The sequence below is a fragment of the Hypomesus transpacificus genome, chromosome 14, assembly GCF_021917145.1.
Source record: "Hypomesus transpacificus isolate Combined female chromosome 14, fHypTra1, whole genome shotgun sequence".
NCBI classification, from domain to species: domain Eukaryota; kingdom Metazoa; phylum Chordata; class Actinopteri; order Osmeriformes; family Osmeridae; genus Hypomesus; species Hypomesus transpacificus.
Window position 1 is genome coordinate 14,785,024 of NC_061073.1, and position 18,122 is coordinate 14,803,145.

Genomic DNA, 18,122 nt, shown 5'->3' on the forward strand with positions numbered 1-18,122 from the left:
CACTTTATTGAAGTCAAGTTTCAAGAATAATTATTGTCTTCTCATGCTTTTTATTGATAATCCACAGGCACATTTGAATGGAAAATATGTAACCAATCAGTTTTAATGCCTCATACTTTACTCTGCGCAGCCTTTAAACTAAATGTGGAACAGCATCTATTTTAGAGTCAGCCAATAAGGAATTGAATTAGGACATGGGTCTGGACTTCCCCCACTGGGAAATGAACAGCCATCAGTCAACATGGGAGGGGGCAGAGTGGTGGTGGTAGTGTAGGTTGAGCATAGATGTGAGGAGATGTGGAGGAGATTAGGACTGAGGAGGGGTGTGTGTGTGTGTGTGTGGGGGGGGGGGTGATAGCACAGAACACTGTGAAAGAGGACAGATCTCTGAAGATGTTGCTATAGCAGGCCATCAGTGATGACTCATCACCAACAGGGATAGAGAGTCATGTGAATGGCAATCGGCGACATTGCCTCACTCATTAGAATATCATGTTAACAAGAACTGAAACACACACTCTCTCTTTTGATACACACCAACTACACACTGACCAGTGTGGCAAAAGTTTTTACCAAATAAGCTCCCAAATCAACTGAAGCACAGACATATCCAGTTCTATAGCCTAAAAGTACTATATTACTATGTTTCTGTATGTTACATGCTGAGATTTATGCAATTCCTCTCTACTATTTCATAATGCATATTAGTAGAGTATAGTGCTTCTAGCACTGTGTCTTGGTTTGTACAACCTTTAAAGGACCCCCCTCCCCCTTCAAATACTATTTATTGATCTGATCTTAACTCAGAGTTGTGTACCACCCACTAGCCAATGAGGCTCATTTGTTCTCGGTGACATTGGCTAGTGTTTTCCACTAGTGTTTGTGTCTGTGTGTGTGTGGATGGCTGGGTGTGTGCGTGCGTGCACAATCAATTTTTTTGAACCATCCCATAACACCAGCCCTCTCCCCTTTCTGATAAATAATTTGCTCAGTGAGGTGTAAGGAGAAAGAGAAACGGAGCAGGAGAGAGACGTCGAGAGAGAGAGAGAGAGAGAGAGAGAGAGAGAGAGAGAGGTGGGAGATACTCAGTAGGACTGTTACCCTGCTGCTGAGAAGAGGAGGAGGTTGGATCGAGGCTCAAAGGTGCGGCTGGGTCTTTGCAGCGGCAGTGCTGGACTGGTGGGAGTTTGTCTCATGTGCCTGAGGTCCCATGGAGACGGAGCGACGCTTTCCACAGTGAGTACAAGAGAACAGAGCACTACCGAGAATAACAGCAGCAATGTGCACAGCGGCATGTGAGAGAGAGAGAGAGAGACAGCAGAATGCGGCAATGTGGGGGCATTTATGAGACAGGAGGAGCTCTCAAACAGACCAGTAAAAAAGAAAGAGAGAGAGAGGACAGAAGATGGGAGAAATGAATGATTTACCATGCATTGCTGAATTCTAGCCTGCTGTGTGTGTGTGTGTTTTGCAAGACAAAACATGCATATAGTTGTATATTTGAGAGGTATTGGAACATTGTAGCATTGTTGGGCATAAGTGGACAAATTCCTGATCTCTGTTGTTTTTTTTCCACCCGCAGATGAGCTGAACCAGACATGCTCAGGACCTGAGGCCACCATGTAATAGGAAAATGACATCCACACACAACATGTAACTGTTCAGTGTCGTGTCCAGCTTCTCCACCATGACTGCCCTGTGGACATGGTCTCTTCTGCTCTCCCTCGCCCACCCTGCTCTGGCCCTCACTAGAGAGGACGCCACGGACACACCACTGCAAATCACTGATGCAGAGGAAGACAATCTTGCCGGAATGTTAAACCCCCTAGTGTGGCCCACGCAGGCTTCTGTAGTTCTCCCAGTGAGAACCAAAATGGTGGACTTTCTGCCAGTGCCTATTGGTTGGTTGACACCAACCTCAGAGGATTTTATCTGGAAGGATGCCACAGATGAGTTCAGAGGAATTATTGGTGAATATGCTGATATGGCAGATATCTCAGAGAGGCCAACTAGTTCCTTTCCTGGTGAAAGACCACCAGAAATCCCTGGTTCCACAGACAAAAGTATGATCTCACAGACAGATTCCCATCCTCCACCAGGGACTTTATCCAGGGACAGGCAACCCCACTTTACTCAAGCACCCGGACGTGGGACAACTAAGAGGAATACCACAGGCATATTAGGACAAAACCCTTGGACTCTCCCAGTCTTGCAGAGAGAGGTTACCGGTAGTTCTTCATCCCTCCTTCCTTCCAGCCTGGTCCAGACAGGTAGCACCCCAAACTCAAACTCCTCCCCTTTACCACCAACTGGAGTGTCAAGGGAAGGCCTGCCCACCCCTGCCCCCTCCAAGCCCCTCCTCCTTACCCCTCCAACGACAGACAAGGCTAAACCACCTGTTGACCAATCAGACAGCCTAACAGAAGAGCCGGGGGCGTCAGCACCCATGGTAGAGGACACTGGAAAGGGATTCCTGAACTTTACGAAGGACTTCTCAAACACGGGCAGTAACAGCACGGGGAAAGATAAAGGTATGGTACTCTCCACCACCACTCCCCTCCCCCATCTGTGGAAGCACTGGCCCAGTTTAACAACCTCTCCCCCCCCCCCCCCCCTCCACATCTTTAAATGATGGACGATGCTTCTTTGATGCTTTTTATGGAAACCGCAGAGCTTGTCTTGTTTCTGTTTGAGGTTGGCTTCTGGAAAATAGCAGTGAACACCACAGAGCTAGTGTGCTGTTTTGTACTGCAGTGTGTGTGATATGTATTCTGCTGGCAATTACAACTGTTTTACATTCATAGAGCAGTTTGCAATACAGTTACCAGGATCTCCTCTCTCTATCCCCCCCTTTTCACCTGTATAGCTCCCTTTCCCTTTTCTCTTCATCTCTTTTTTCTGTCTCCCCATCTCTTCCTCACAGCTCCTCCTGTGCCCTACATAACAGGAAGCAGTTACAGTTCTTGTTCTATGTAGTGTACTGCGGTCCTCTCCCATGCCCTGTCAGACGGTGTAATAAAAGCACACATATGATGGCCTGACATGTGATTCTAGAAGTAGGATGAGAGGTACATTCAGAGGCACGCAGGGTTGAAGAGGTCTGAGGGGGGTGAACTACATGACAAAACTGGGTTAGATGATCTCCCACCTCTGACAGTCAGACAGTCTGTCTGTCTGTCTGTCTGTCTGTCATACCCCCCTTCCCCCACTTCACCAACCAGAACACAAATGCTTATACACACACACACAGACTCAAATATAAACACACTAAACTTAGGTATGGGGTCTGCCATGGGTATTTGTATACATCTATTACGCAAGGATGATTTGCTACAATGAAATACGTTAGCACACATGCAAAACATCATGCAACGTTAGAAATAGTGTAGAATTAAAAATTGTTCAGTGCAGCAAAAAAGTCAATACAACCTAATCTATCCATACACTCCCCTTCCCCCCTCTCTCTCTGTCCCTCTACACACTCTCTGTTTGACCCAGTTAGAGATTCCCAGTTCCAAGCCAGTTGTTCTATAATGGATCAACTCATGTCATACACTTCAGTCTCTCTTTCTTCATCTTTCTTGCCTTCATATTCAATGGCATGCATGCGTGCATGGTAATAGTTTTAGGACACTCCACCAATCCGTCCTCTTTACCTTGTGAAAGTGTGTGAAAACTTTATTATCCAGACAGATAGTGGGATAAGGGCCATCCAATCAGCGCCAACTGGAGGAAACATGAATCAATCAACCACATTACTGATGGCAATTCGTTGCCATGCCGATCATGTATCTAACAATCCAACAATCTATCAGAGCATGCTGATTGCCCAGTTCATGAAAATATAAGATATTTAAGATAAACACTGGCGGAAAGCAGAGTTGGTTAGATGGACTTGTGGAGATAAACACATGAGCAGAGATCAGGCTGAATGTTAGGTGGCTTAGCTGTTATTGGAAGTATTCACACTGAAACACTCGGTCATTCTCATGGGTCTTCTGTTTTCTACTTAGGTCATAATCTCACACACATTTCCACCATCTTTGTCTCGGTTTCACAGGTAGAACTTCAAATGAAGAGTGGTGGGACCCGGAAACCAATGAAACATCTGTTTCACCTGACTGGAACGTGAGCTCCCTTACCCCACCCAGCAACACGTCTGGTCAACCCTTGAACCCAGCGGACCCAGACGACATCACCTCCAAGCAACCCCTGCGTCCTTCTCTGGTTTTGATCCCTCCTCTCTTTGTGCCTCTGTATTCTGATTGGAACTCTGCCATGGCCACATGGGGACTGGCCTGGGAGGCACACGTCTATGGCTTGGCTTCTGTGTTCGCTGGGTTCGGTTTGATCTCTGTCCTCTGCTTGTTAGGCTTGCCCCTGCGTTGCCCCGCCGGCAGCCCCTATTTCACCGTCCTGCACCTGCTCCTCCTGGCCACTGGGGGAGTCCGAGCTTTTTCTCTCCTCTATGACGCCTACAGTCACCAGGACCGCCTTCCTCTCCTGGGCTCTCTTCTTCTGTCTGAGCTCCCGCTAGCCTGCCTCACCTCTGCCTTCTCTCTCTCCTTCATCCTCCTTTCTCAGCGTTCGCGCATGCGCCTCTCCCTCCGTTTCTCCCTCTCTGCCCCCCTGTCGACCCCGCCCCGGCCCTGTCTGTTGCTCGGCCTCTCCCTGCTTCACTTTGGCGCCTCCCTGGGCTGTGTGGGCCTCCTGCAGCTCCTCCCCAGCCTCCCTGCCCTGCTCCTGCTCCCCCAGGGCCTGTTTGTGTCCCTGTGCCTCCTCCTCTCCTGCTCCTACCTCCTCTTCTACTGCCACGTTCGGGCCGACAACACGCACATCTACCAGCTGAGGGACACCGGCGAGGAAGGGGGGTCTCCCGAGATTGGCCCACCCGCTAGGTGTCCATTTGCGGAGGTGGGGGAGTGGGGTAAGGCGGCGGGGGCGGGGGTGGGGGCTGCCCTCTGTTTGATGGGGTGCGGAGGGCTGCAGCTGTATGGGATACTGCATGCCCTGGGACTGGGTGGGGTCAGTGCGGGGGCGGGGTTCCAGCCCTGGCCCTGGTGGGGCTATCAGATGGGCTGCAGACTCTGCGAGGTGGGGGTGTGTCTGTCCCTGTCGCTCATTGGGGCACAGCCTCTTTTATGTCACACTAGCTCTTCCTCCAGGACTACATCGAACCCTCGACCGGGGTCCTGGTCGCGACTGCCCTGTGTCTCCACCTCCACGGGGCCCAATCACTCTCCTCGGGCGGAGAACAAGTCCCCCACCCTCCCCCCACACTACCCTTGGTCCCCGTCCCAGCAGGACAAGCTGGTGGTCTGTGAGGTCATCACTAAGAGCCCGTCAGAAAACCTGCCTCTCTACTCGCTGGCGGACCCCCCTCAGAATGGGCCAGGCTTGCCCTCCAATCCCAGCCACACCAGGAGCTCCATACCCCCACTCCTCCCCAACCCTCCGAGCCCCCCAGGAAGACCCAGAGATGGGGTTGATTGGCACTTCTCCCTGGACAGTGCCACTCTTTACAGTGACTCTACTGTGGACCTGCGTCCTCCTTCTCCCATAAACCTGTCCCGCAGCATAGACCAAGCCCTGTTCAGTGAAACTCTCTTCCCCCATGGTCTTTTCAGCCCTCCTAGGCTGTTCCATGCCTCCTCCAGCCTCTCACTAACCTCCCCCAGCCAGGGAGACTCATACCCAGGCTCCCACTCAGCCAGTAGTCCCCTCTACCGTACCTCCTCCTGTGGAGACGTGGACCAGGATGACTCCATGTCCCGGTCGCGGCTCTCTCAGCCAGACCACGACAGAACTCCGGGATCCCCTGACCCCTGTGGATGGAAGAGAAGTAATGCCAGCTCTGTGGGCCAGGTTTCTCTGAGCAGCTCATCCCAGGGACTGTGTTCTAGTCCCATTGATAAAGTGAAGAGTCGTTTCTGCCCCCGAGCCACCAGGGGGCAGCACCTCCCCCAGAGCAGCCTGCCACGGTCCATCCCCCACATGCCGCACCACAGACGCTACCGCACCCTGAGCTCGGCCTCCCAGTACAGCCAGGGGGAGGGCAGACTTGCGGGGACGGAGCACCTGAGTGAGAGCAGGCAGCTGGAGCGAGACCTGGCTGTCCAGGCAGAGTTCATCAACGTGTGTAGACAGATAGACTCTCTTAGTGTGTGTAGTGATACTATTGACCTATAGGAAGTTAGATTTAAATGGTTATAACATTTGCCAATTTTACGCTCTTTCTGGTGAAAAGATGGGGATTTTCTCATAAATATTTATTAATGCGGTGGATGAAATGCCTCAGTGAAACTTGAGACAAGCCTAATCATGTTATAGTAGTGCTAGCTAGTTCCAAAAACAAACAATCGAGATCGATTGTGAGTCTGCAAAATTAAATGTTGGATTTGTAACTGAAACATCATTTGATGTTGAAGGTTTGTCCCCATTTGACTTTCTTTCTATTGATCACCAGTCATATAAATCCTTTTAGAGACGTATACATTAAAGCCATTGGCACCATTTTATGTCCATAGATTCCATACTGATGCTCTCAAACTCCGACTGAGTTGTGTTCCCAGCAAGCACATTCAAGGCAGGGTACTTTAGACACTACCAAGTTGGCCCTGAGGTGCACAACACAACAACATTAGTGAAGCAAACCAAAGCTGACAACCTAATAGCATAAAATTACAACAAATGAAACACTTGCAATAAGGCCGGGATTTATGTGGGGGATGTTTTGGGATATTTTGACTTGAATATATAGAATTTTATTGAATAGATTTTATAGAATAAAATTACCGGGACGAGTTGGGTGCCAAAACAGAAATGCAGTAACCCCAAGATCCCTTTGGGTCTTTTCCTCAATGATGACACACAGCTGAGGAGCAAGGCGTGGGGGCTTGTTCCCAATCCTCTCTGCAGTCAGTTGAAGCTGCACAGACTGCTTTCTGTAACACAAGTGATGCTCTAGTGACATCTACTGGAAAAACATGGGCATTATGCCATTGAAAATAGTGTACTGGATTGAACTGCCAAATTTCTGCAAGTACTTCTATCTTTACAATATGGAATACATCCAGTGGTATGTATACTGCTGTTATGATGTGCAGATTTGATTATCTGTGTTGTTGTTAAAACAAATCAGGTTATTTTCTAATTGCTTTCGTAAAACATGCATACTGCTGCTGTGCCCGTTTGATGCCATACAAAATGCTCTGTAAATAATACGCTACATTGAGATTTAAAATGGTCTCGTAAATCCTATACAAAAGGGGACATAATGGATATGTCGTTAAGAATAAATATAGAATGCTTAAGTGTAAAACCACTGTTTTTATTTAACAGTTCTGTACACTGGTAACTCAAATAAAAATGTGCACTTAAAGTACAAACTCAAAGGTCAAAGGTGAATTTGCCTGCTTTGTGAGTGTTTTTACTCAAAAGTCTACATTTCCAACAAACTCAATTATTCTTGTAACGTAATGCTTGAGATCTGTTTGCTGCTGTTCAGCAGTGCTTTGTAATCGCTTAGAATCTAGTTTAGGCTGCTTTGTAATGTTCTTTGACGGTGCTAAAGGTGTCACTCCCTGATCTTTATAGAAATATCATAATCCAGTTTTTAGCTTCATATAACTTTAATTTATTTTTGAGATTTTCTGTTGAAAACATAAAGGTCCCATTAACATGGAAGCTTTATCAAAACACACAGCATGGAAGTACTAGTTTAACCAACCTATTCCTCTTTACAAGGATGTTGTATTTAAGATTTAAAAGCCTGAGAGTGAAGTTGGCTTTAAATGATATGCAATGTATCCAACAAAGAAAAAACTGGAAATTCAGATCAAACAGATAATTATATCATAAATGTTTATTTTTTCATTTCCTATTCCTTAAACGTTAGTGAGTTCAATGCACACAACATGTTTCTAACACCCACAATGATATGTTACAGTATACAATTTCAGGATAAACTAATAGGTCAACAAACCACATTCTGCCACTTATTCCCAACACTGCCATATGATTGAAGAATAAGATAACAGACGTTGACTAATAGTATGTAGAATATACCTTTCTGTTGTAAGGCGCTCTGGTTTAACATGTCCCTGATTTTAAGGCTAATGCCTAGCTTTGATCTCCTAAGCTCTACTGTCTCTTTTAGAGATCTCTGCTATACCTTCATAAACAAGACTACCTCTAGGCACAGTTGAGACCTAGCTCACAGTGCAAGGCTATCCAGAGTTGTGCACAGCTGTCCTAGTGGACAGCGACAAAGCATGGCATCACTGTCCCACAATTGTACAGGGCTGAAGTTCTCAGGGGATTGGGGCTGGGAGAAGAGGGGTGGGGTGCGGAGGGGGGATGTGTGTGACCCAAACTAAACAAGCAGAGGCTGTTTAAGAACAGCTGTTCATCTGGCTCATACAACTCCCAGGTTCATGGGGCAGACTGAACAGGTTCTCCATTCACACAGACAGTCCCTCTTGCTGTACATGACTGGCTCTCTGCAATGTGCCAGTACAGGCAACCACACACAGGAACAATCTCTCATAGAGCACTGTGTGTGTGTGTGTGCATGCGTGCGTGCAGGTGTGTGTGTGCACGTGTAATACTATAAAACACCAAAGATAGAAGAGAGAGCAGTTGGTTGAACCATCAGGTGGTGGTAGTTTGGTCAGTGGTGTCCATTATTCTTCATTGTTGTAGGAGCGGGCACATTAGGGGCCCCCCGCGCGCTGGCCTTACTTCCTGCCTCAGTATAGTCGCTTCTCGTAACTGCAGGACAACACGTATACATCAGATCGCAGTATCTGGCTATGACAACTGTAAATATCAAATAGGCTGTAGCAGAATGAAGCAGATAGGAGTACATGGTGTACTTACATGGCAAAAAAGAATATCTATAAAGTGTGCATGATATGGAGAAGAGAGAAGACAAGACATGTTGATGTTGAATTTATAGCTGAAGACTTGTACATAACAGGCAGGGGGGGATCATGGCCACTCAAAGCTGAAGTTTTACCCCACGTCTGCACAAACTGCAATAGCATTACAGAGGACACCATCATTATACTGGATTACTTGACATCATACTAAGAGGCAACTGGCTGAGGTGTCGCTTCTACCAACAGAGACCCCGTCCTCATGGAAACGACAAGCAGCAGACATGCCAAGCGGATGACAGGACACAGACAAGGAGAGACACAGGCCACAGGGTGGATCGCTGATCACACAGAGCGCAGGATGGCGAAGGGACGCCGGAGCGTGAGTCAGACTTACGAGTGGAGCCCGTGGACTCCTCCTTCCACCTGGGCAGACATGGTCCTCTTTTCAAACTTCAGCTCCCCGGAGTACATCATAGACCTGGGAGAGGACCGCACACATCAGTGCAACTCTATCACTCATACTGACACCCAGACATAAACACACACACACACACAGTCTTACCGCAGTATGGACAGGCTCTTAGCTCCTATGTCTTGACAGCCATGTTGAATTCCAGCGATGAGGTATGGGGCAAACTTGTGGATGGAGCCTTTGTCCTGGACCGAGCCCGACACACCCTGTGCTACCTTCACCTTGTCCCCTTCACTAATCACACACAACATAGGCAGAGAAAAACTGCTAACGCACACTACCCAAGCATAGAACACTTTAGGTGTACAACAGCATGCCTAGGTGTTACTGTAGAGAATCTTCCTCTCCACCCCTCCCTTCCTCCACCTCTCAAATTCCCCTATCCCTACCCCACCACACCCCTCTCCATGTAATTTAGTCATTTAGCAGACGCACCACAGCGACAGTACAGTAAGTACAGGGACATTCCCCCCGATGCAAGTAGCCTGAAGTGCCTTGCCCAAGGACACAATGTCATTTTGCATGGCCGGGAATCAAACCGGCAACCTAACCAATAAATAGCCGAATTCCCGAACCGCTCAACCATCTGACCTCCCAGTTTCTACCTGAAGTAACGCTTCTGACTGTTGCTGTTCTTCTCCATGGCATCCAAGGAGCCCATGCCACGGTACTTCTTCAGGCGCACGCCATCCGAAAAGAAATATTCCCCAGGAGCCTCGGTGGTTGCCGCCAGCAACGACCCCATCATCACTGGAGGAGGGAAGAAAAGGGAAGTGCAAGGCGGAAGGAGGCCGGATCACAGCTTCGCCTCTCTCATCCGTACATTCCCGCTTACTCCGTCACTCTCTCTATCTCACACACACACACATACATGCGGAAACAAAAACACACACACCTGTAGATGCTCCGAGGGCCAGAGCTTTCACCACGTGCCCAACAGTCTGAATTCCTCCGTCCGCGATGACGGGCACACCAAAACGGCGGGCGTACTCGGCCACCTTGTACACCGACGTGCCCTGGGGACGTCCGCAGGCCATCACTGTGTCGGGACGACAAGGAACACGACGCCATCAGTCCCCCCACGGCCCGGCTCGGCTCGGCATCGTACAAGCCGCGTCTCCGTACCCCCGTTTCACCTCTTTGACTCTCTTTCCTCACCCCTCCGCCTCGTCTCATACCTTCCTGGGTGATGCAGATGGAGCCACAGCCCATGCCCACTCTGAGGGCGTCTACGCCGGCATCGATCAGGTTCTTGGCCTGGGCGGCAGTCACCACTGCGCAAAGAACAGAGAGACAGTGGGGGGTCGGCAACCACAGTGACACACAGGACAAGCAGAAGAGAAGGGATGGCGGAGGGGGGGGGGGGGGGTAAGACGATGGGGAGCGAGGGGGCGGGGCTTGGGGGAGACTGACCGTTCCCTCCCACCACCTGCAGCTCTGGGTACTTCTGTTTGATGTAGTTGATCAGGTTGATCTGATAGACTGAGTTCCCTTGTGACGAGTCCTGAGAAAAGCAGAGCAGTGCACAGCTGGTCATGGACCTGCTGAAGCTAAACACCGCCACCTTCATCTTGGAGGAGCATCGTGAGGTTCTCCCGGAGCGGGCTCATCTGCATGTCAACCACAACCTCACCCCAGGTTTATGAGAACCAGACCCACCAGAACGATCACGTCAACCCCGGCTTGCATGAGCAGTTCCAGGCGATACTTGTCGTCCTCCCTGGTGCCGATGGCCGCACCGCACAACAGCTGCTTGCGTGAGTCTTTGGAGGCCAGGGGGTAGTCTCTGTTCTTCTTCAGGTCTGTCCTGGCGATGATGGCCACCAGCTCATCGCTGTCGTTGACGATGGGCAGCTTACCTGTCAATCACACACACACAGCAGGCTCAGGAACCAAATCTTCATCACCTGACCTGGAGGATATGACAGTGGAGTTGTGACCTGGGTGCCAGCTACCTTTCTTACTGCGCTGCAGGATATCGTTAGCCTCTTTCAATGTAACACCAGCCGGTGCAACCACTAAATCTTCCCTCTTGGTCATTGCCTGGAACAAAATAGTTCAATCACAAACATGGTTCACATCATCAGTGATATTTAGTGACTACATTTTGACCAAACTCACGCACTCACACAGGCCTGAACTCACCTCCTCCAGAGGTCTATCGTGGTCCTTCTCGGACAAGAAGTCGATGTCTCTCGAGGTGATGATACCCACCAGCTTGCTGCCCATCTTCCCCGTCTCAGTAACGGGGATACCGGAAAAGCCGTGGCGTACCTTGGCCTCGAACACATCCCCTACCGTGTGACGAGGACTCATCACCACTGGGTCTGTGATGAAGCCCTGCTCAAATTTCTGACAACCAAAAAACAAACAAACAGGTCAAACCGTGCAGAAACGCAGCAGCTCATTTCGACAACAAAGGGGCTGAATGAACCTCCCTCACCTTGACCCTGCGGACCTCGTTAGCCTGGAACTCAGCGGTACAGTTATGATGGATGATTCCAATCCCGCCCATGAGCTGAGAAACAACCAACGGAAACAATAAAAAAAAGGCTTTCATTTAAACAACAGGTACCAACAAAGACCCATTGATGAAAAACAGTACTCACTGCCATAGCAATGGCCATAGAGGACTCTGTGACAGTGTCCATGGGGGAGGAGATCAGGGGGGTCTTCAGGGTGATCTTCTTGGTCAGGGCTGAGGTCAGATCCTGGTGATGACACGTGGGACACACAAACACAACCAGATCTGTGTTGTTGATCTGCAGAATTGAACACATAGTGCCTCTGTGGGAAATGATTTGTTTTGATCCTGTCGTGGCCTATGAACATACAGCAGACAAACACCTCTTTATGCATTTTGCTGTGGTAATTCCCAAAGCGTGTGGATATTAGTAAAAAGGGACCTACTGATGTCATCAGTTATGTCACACTCAGTTATGAGTGTGACAAGCCACCAGTCAGTCTGCGTATGCAATGAGCTAGCTTAGCATCATTTGTGTCTGAGAATTGTTAGGCGACGCAGGTGTGCGTTGCTTAGCAGACGGTACGAGCCCTGTAACCTCAGCAGGAAATTAACAATCCCTGTAGAGATCACAAGACTACAATAAAAAAAGAGAGCAAATTGAAATGTAGGTTGAAAAGCTCTAAATCCAGTAATTAGGAAATTGCATCAATTGTTGTGGAATATGTAAGAATATGTTAAAGTTTCTTAAAAGGGCTGAGTCACAATGCAACAATCAGACACACACGCACACACACACACTGTTATGTATGTAAGTCTCAGAGGACGAGATTTAATCCTGAATGCATGTGTGAACATGCTCAAAGAAAAAGCTGGTTGATGCTTACACACACACGCATGTATACACACACGCACACACACACACGCATGCATACACACACGCACACACACACACACGCATGCATACACACACGCACACACACGCCTGGGTCCCCTTGAACCAAATCAAATGTCATGGTTCTGTCAGTATAAATTGGCCAGCAGGACAGGTCTTCACACATGAGTCAGCTGGGAAAAAGGACACAGTCTTCAGAGAGGCTGAGCATGGGGTCCAGAGCGACCATAACACACAGACCAAAAACAATGATGTCCCAAACACAGCCAGGGATACTCACTACTTCATCTGATGTGAAGTCTATGAACCCAGGAAGGATCAGGAAGTCACTGTGAGAGGGAAGAGCAGAGGACAGAGATGCAGCAGGAAAAGAAACCACAAGAAAACTACAATCACAGAGACAATCGACTCCAATCAACAACAACAACAAAGTCAACAGGTCGACTTCAGACAAAGCAGTCATCAGCAGTGGTAATCTTTTCCGAGAAAGGACTGGATGGTTTCCTTCTCACATCCCCTATCTGTTCACACGTGACCTCAGCCATTACAAAACCGTTTATCCTGCATCCACTCAACCTAGTCTGCAAAACCAATTCGCCCACGCCCCCACATCTTCCACCCTGAAAGCCTTTCCAGTCGAGAAGATGCACCAGCACCATGTGACATCGTCCTGGGTACACATTACATATGGGCATCACTCTAACAAAGTTGACCTTCCCACAATAATCCTCTCTGTAAGAGCAAGCCGATGGCTCACAGCTTTCACAGTGAATGTTCACTGGAAAACTTCACATGGCACAACACATCAGAACATGAGGCTTTAAACAGGGACCTTACTTGTATGTGAGTCCGTCACCGATGGCAAAAAGTTGTTGCGCTGTCAGTCCATCCTCCGGTACGTACCCTGTCCCCCCGCTGATCAGGTAGTCTGCCATGCTGTACACACGGTCAATACACACACACACACACACATACACACACACACACACACATAGGGCTTGTCGTTTTCAACCAGGATTTGTAGTTTTAAATATAAAGATTATGGCTATGATGCATTGTTAATCCCGCTCTGTCACATATCCTCACATAAGCTCCTGCTTATGAAACTGATATGGTCATGTCCCCATTACTACAACACACAGTCCAACATGTACCACCTTGCAGCCCACATTACTCTTTTACGGTTCATGTTTCGTGCAAATGTAATACACTATGGTTACTTCGCAAAATAACTTTCAGTCTGGCACTAAAGATGCACCTGAGGAAAGTGTTTGTAAATACACTCCCTGTTGGTCTGTGACACTATAACCACCTGTGAGTAATGTGAGCAACAAATTTATAAAAACGTAGCCAGGCGAATGGAAACTTCTCTGTGACAGGAAGTGACAACCATAGGCCAGGTAAGCAGATTTGGTTACGTCACTGTGTCTTGGTAGCAGCTCAGGGGCTTTAATAAGAGGCCAGCCAACATCAGCGAAGAGTGAAAACACAAGCTGAAAGACGTCCACCAGTTGACTTACTCAGGAAGTGACTGCTTACTCGACAGAAACACAAACTCACAAGCAAAAGCGTAATTGATTAGCTTGATGACTGGATTTAGCTCAACAGTGTCTAGTGCCAGACTGCTCTGACCAAAACATAGCACGTTTGTGTGGGTTGAACTTTTTTTGTGTGTGTGTGTCTGTGAGTGTGTGTGAGTGAGTGTGTGTCTGTGTGTGTGTGTCTGTGAGTGTGTGTGAGTGAGTGTCGGTTGCTGGGTTTGTCTGCTGTGTGTGTGTGTTTGTTCCTTCAAGACTGACCTCTCAGGTTCATATCCCGCCTGGACACGAGTAGCGTTGTATCTTTGTGCTGCCGTCTCATGCCCATGCCCATGGGGGTTGGAGTGAGGGAAAGGTCCATACGGGGGGTGGGGGTGCTCTCCATCACGGAGCGAGAGGCGGGGCCGGGATGGCTCCATATCTCCCACGATCCTGCGATAGTCAATCTGGTAGGTGTCCCTCTCCCCATCCCCAAAGCGGTCATAACCATGACCCTCCATCTCGGGGAAATCCAGGGCTCCTGCCTCCACGGTCACTGTTGCCTCAGACGCACGCTCACACTCGCACGCCAACCCAATCTCCTCCGGAAGTGCCTTCTTCCCCTGTAGGTTCCCCAAGCAGATCACAGCAGTCCAGAAGGGTTCGAACAAACACACAACCTCCGACACGTCGCTAGTCGTAAGGAACAGGTTCCTTACACCTGACCCGGGTCCTCCAGAGGACACAATCTGTGGCCGTATTTGGTGTGTCCCCTTGCCTGCCTCCCTGTCTGCAAGCACTTCCAGAGTTCTGTCAGTGAGAGACAGAGAAACACACAGAGAGAGAGAGAGAGAGAGAGAGAGAGAGACACAGAGAGAGGGGTGGGGAAACAAGGGCTAGGGGGACTCTGGAGATTTAGAGCAAGATGAGGAGATGCGTCTGTTGGATGTTCCCTAGTCGGCTTGGTGTCGAAGCCCTGGAGGAGGGAGAGTGTAGAGGGAGCCGGGGGGGTGTCAGCCCTCCTGGGGACCTGCAGTGCTAGGTCAGATGAACCAGAGGTGTGGGTAAGACAGGCTACTGTAAACTCCTGAGACAGAGAAGACAGCGTGTGTCTCCAGTCTCCTCAGTTAGAACTGGCTGAGCTTAACTCTGTTTCTGACAGCAGCACACGTCACTCCCTCAAAGAGGATTGGGGGAATTAAAACACGAGAAGGGGGGCCTAGTGCGGATGGAGTACAGGAGGGCGGGGCCAAGGTAACTTTATCATGTGCTGCACATTTGGTATTACCATGGTGCAGTCTGCGTATGTGTGTGTGTGTGTTTGTGTGAGGGCATATGTGTTTGTGTGAGTGTGTTTTGTGTCAGTGTGTGTGTGTGTCTGCTGTGCGTGTTCAAGGAAACCAAACTGAAAGCGACAAACAAATGTCAAATCCCAGGATACCATTTGAAGTAGAACATCTTCCATTGGAGCGCGTGTGTGTTTATCAAGTATGTTTCTATAGAGGTACACCAGTGCAGCTGTGTGTTCGTTTTTGGTATTCATCATGTGTTTTGGTTTTGGTTAATTGCAAAATATTGTCGGACAAACTTGACCAACTTTAAAATGAATAAATAAAATGTCCGTAGGAGGTTGTGACATGTCAGATTAACAGTCAGTACAACTGCTTGGAGAGTGTGTGTCTGATGTTTGAAACACCGACTGAGGCTGACTGAGGGCAACTGAGGCTCTGTTGCTAGGGATGCCCTCAACAACATCATCTGCAGGTGACTGACTGACTGCTAGTGACAGTTACTGGGGGATTGAAGAGAAAAGCCTCTTACCTACTTACCCAGTCTCTCTCTCCCTCTCCCCCCTCTCTCTTTCTGTCTCTCTTTCTTTGTCTGCCTCCCTGGCTTTCTCACACTCTTTCTCACATCCTTTCCTCTCACCATAGACTGCAGCACACAAAGGCCCCATAAACCTCTCTTCGCCATCTCTTCTGCCACCAGTAGGTGGCTATACAGTGTCTTCTTCTTTCTTCTCTTAATTAGTCACATGTTAACATGTGAGGGCTATACTGTACTGAAGGACAAACACACAAATTACATTTCTTTACCTTAAAAAAATTATGTACAGGCAATTTTTTTATTCATGAAAACTGCATATAGCCTAAAGATTATACAACGTTGTGGCGTCTTGCTTACACTTCAGAATATTGAGAGTGAAAGTATTGAATGAAATAAGGTTCTCGTTACATCTTCCAGACTTCAGACTAAGTGGTAGAGGTGATGTGTGGCTCACTGTCTATTCATGTTCCTGTGCTGTAGGAAAAAGCCTGTGGAACCACTTGACAGTTTTACTCTTCTAGACTGCCCCTTCAGCACAATGGGACCGCAGACCATGCCACCTGCTGTTGCATCCACAAGCAAACCGCAGACCACATAACTAAGGCCTCGCACACAGGTACACGCAATGGCCCATATTTCAAAAGCATTCAAGTGTATGACTGCTGTTTTAGGATCCCCAATTATGTATCCTTGATACAATTATTTATCTGAACAGAAAAATCTATTCTACGTCTTCACACATTCTCATACTCTTGATAAATATTCCTCCTGAAGGAGGAATCCTCAATATATAAATGATATAACAATAGTATGCCTTGCAGATAGCAAGCACGCAAATAAAATACTTTACTTGAAGTAATGTGTATGCACCATTAGGAACCACTAGATGGCGATGTAGTTCAGGAGAATTACATACCATGCGTGCTCACAGAGATCCACATAAACACACCACACACATTTTTACTTTCCTCTGCCTTTTATTTAGACTTGAACTTGAGTCCATGCACTCAATGTTGTTTTTGGCATTGATGTCATCAGGCTTCATCTCCCAGCATGGGTCCAATTAGCCCTGAGAGAAACAGATAATCTCATGGTGAGCACTTTCGCTAATGTCTAAATACTCCACCTACCAAAGCAGGGCTCTCCATTTTGGCGTGAGTTTACCATACCACCAACGTTTGGGTGCAAACATCTGGGAGACGGATGGGAGGCTGTTGGTGATGTTTATGATGATGAGCTGGTAGGTAGCATTTAACTTTGTATAACTCGAGATCAACTCGGCAGAAAACTCCGATTTGAGAGCTCTGTTACCTAAGTAACAGCATCCAGAGTGCTGCAGAAAATCATACATACATGTGTAAACAAAATATAATTGTTTTAAATGTTTGTTTACCATACATACATGTGTGAACAACATATAATTTTTTTAAATGTGTGTTTATGTATGTGTGCACTATCTGCAAGGTAATGCAGGTGGACCGCCAATTACTAAAATGTGAAAAAAATATTTATATATCACGTTGGTAAATTATTATGAAAATTCTTACACATTTTTTTATTAAATGTTGCATTTAATTCATCATCAACCTATGTTACTTTGGCACGTTGACGGTAGCCCAACTGACATTTCAGCGTTAACTTGCATACCCCCAAAGAGTATAAGAAGCAACAGTATATTGTTTGGGAGAAGTCTTCCATACTCTTTGATACCCCCATGCATTACTTACGCATATTGCAAAAGCCAGGTTAACAACATCCGGTAGCTAGCAGTTACTTTATAGCTAGTTCTTGAACACACAATGCAGTTTTTGGGGTTATCTTCCCAAAATGACAATTAACGATGTACATCGGATTCTAGGTTGATGTCCTTCAAGCAAGAAAGAAAAGGGGTTTAAATGTTATGTTTCGAGCAACATCAACAATTATGAAGGTAAGGTTTATCTAGTAACTCATACGGTAAAAGTCGCTAGCTATCACTAGCTAGCTATCTAAGCATTTGAGCAGAAACATTAGTTAGGCTAGCTAACCATTTTTAGCTACATTAATATATGACATACTGATTTGA

General features: G+C 47.7%; 2 protein-coding genes across 2 annotated transcripts; one reads left to right on the forward strand and one right to left on the reverse strand.

The window, feature by feature from the left end:
• The first annotated feature begins 2,446 nt into the window (after nt 1-2,446).
• On the forward strand, nt 2,447-6,308 carry prrt4a (proline rich transmembrane protein 4a). The gene is made up of 2 exons (XM_047033533.1): nt 2,447-2,531; nt 4,061-6,308. Exons 1-2 carry the CDS (start codon nt 2,447-2,449, stop codon nt 6,187-6,189), a joined length of 2,214 nt encoding a protein of 737 aa, XP_046889489.1. The 3' UTR covers nt 6,190-6,308.
• A 2,366-nt stretch (nt 6,309-8,674) lies between these two features.
• Nucleotides 8,675-14,580, reverse strand: LOC124476845 (inosine-5'-monophosphate dehydrogenase 1a). Its single transcript, XM_047034244.1, has 15 exons — nt 14,513-14,580; nt 13,551-13,649; nt 12,994-13,042; nt 11,964-12,065; nt 11,798-11,872; nt 11,500-11,706; nt 11,310-11,397; nt 11,014-11,213; nt 10,768-10,858; nt 10,533-10,628; nt 10,250-10,393; nt 9,960-10,104; nt 9,445-9,588; nt 9,277-9,360; nt 8,675-8,772 (listed from the first exon to the last, which is right to left on the reverse strand). Exons 2-15 carry the CDS (start codon nt 13,646-13,648, stop codon nt 8,751-8,753), a joined length of 1,545 nt encoding a protein of 514 aa, XP_046890200.1. The 5' UTR covers nt 13,649; nt 14,513-14,580; the 3' UTR covers nt 8,675-8,750.
• Between the last annotated feature and the right edge of the window lie 3,542 nt (nt 14,581-18,122).

What these genes read in the sequence shown, in the direction of transcription:
- prrt4a (XM_047033533.1), top strand. Translation starts at nt 2,447, where the DNA reads ATGGTAGAGGACACTGGAAAGGGATTCCTGAACTTTACGAAGGACTTC. An exon ending in CAGCACGGGGAAAGATAAAG is followed by an intron (nt 2,532 to 4,060) that starts GTATGGTACTCT and finishes TCGGTTTCACAG; the next exon opens with GTAGAACTTCAAATGAAGAG.
- LOC124476845 (XM_047034244.1), bottom strand. Translation starts at nt 13,648, where the DNA reads ATGGCAGACTACCTGATCAGCGGGGGGACAGGGTACGTACCGGAGGAT. An exon ending in ACGATAGACCTCTGGAGGAG is followed by an intron (nt 11,398 to 11,499) that starts GTGAGTTCAGGC and finishes ATTTTGTTCCAG; the next exon opens with GCAATGACCAAGAGGGAAGA. An exon ending in GGGTTGACGTGATCGTTCTG is followed by an intron (nt 10,859 to 11,013) that starts GTGGGTCTGGTT and finishes TGCTTTTCTCAG; the next exon opens with GACTCGTCACAAGGGAACTC.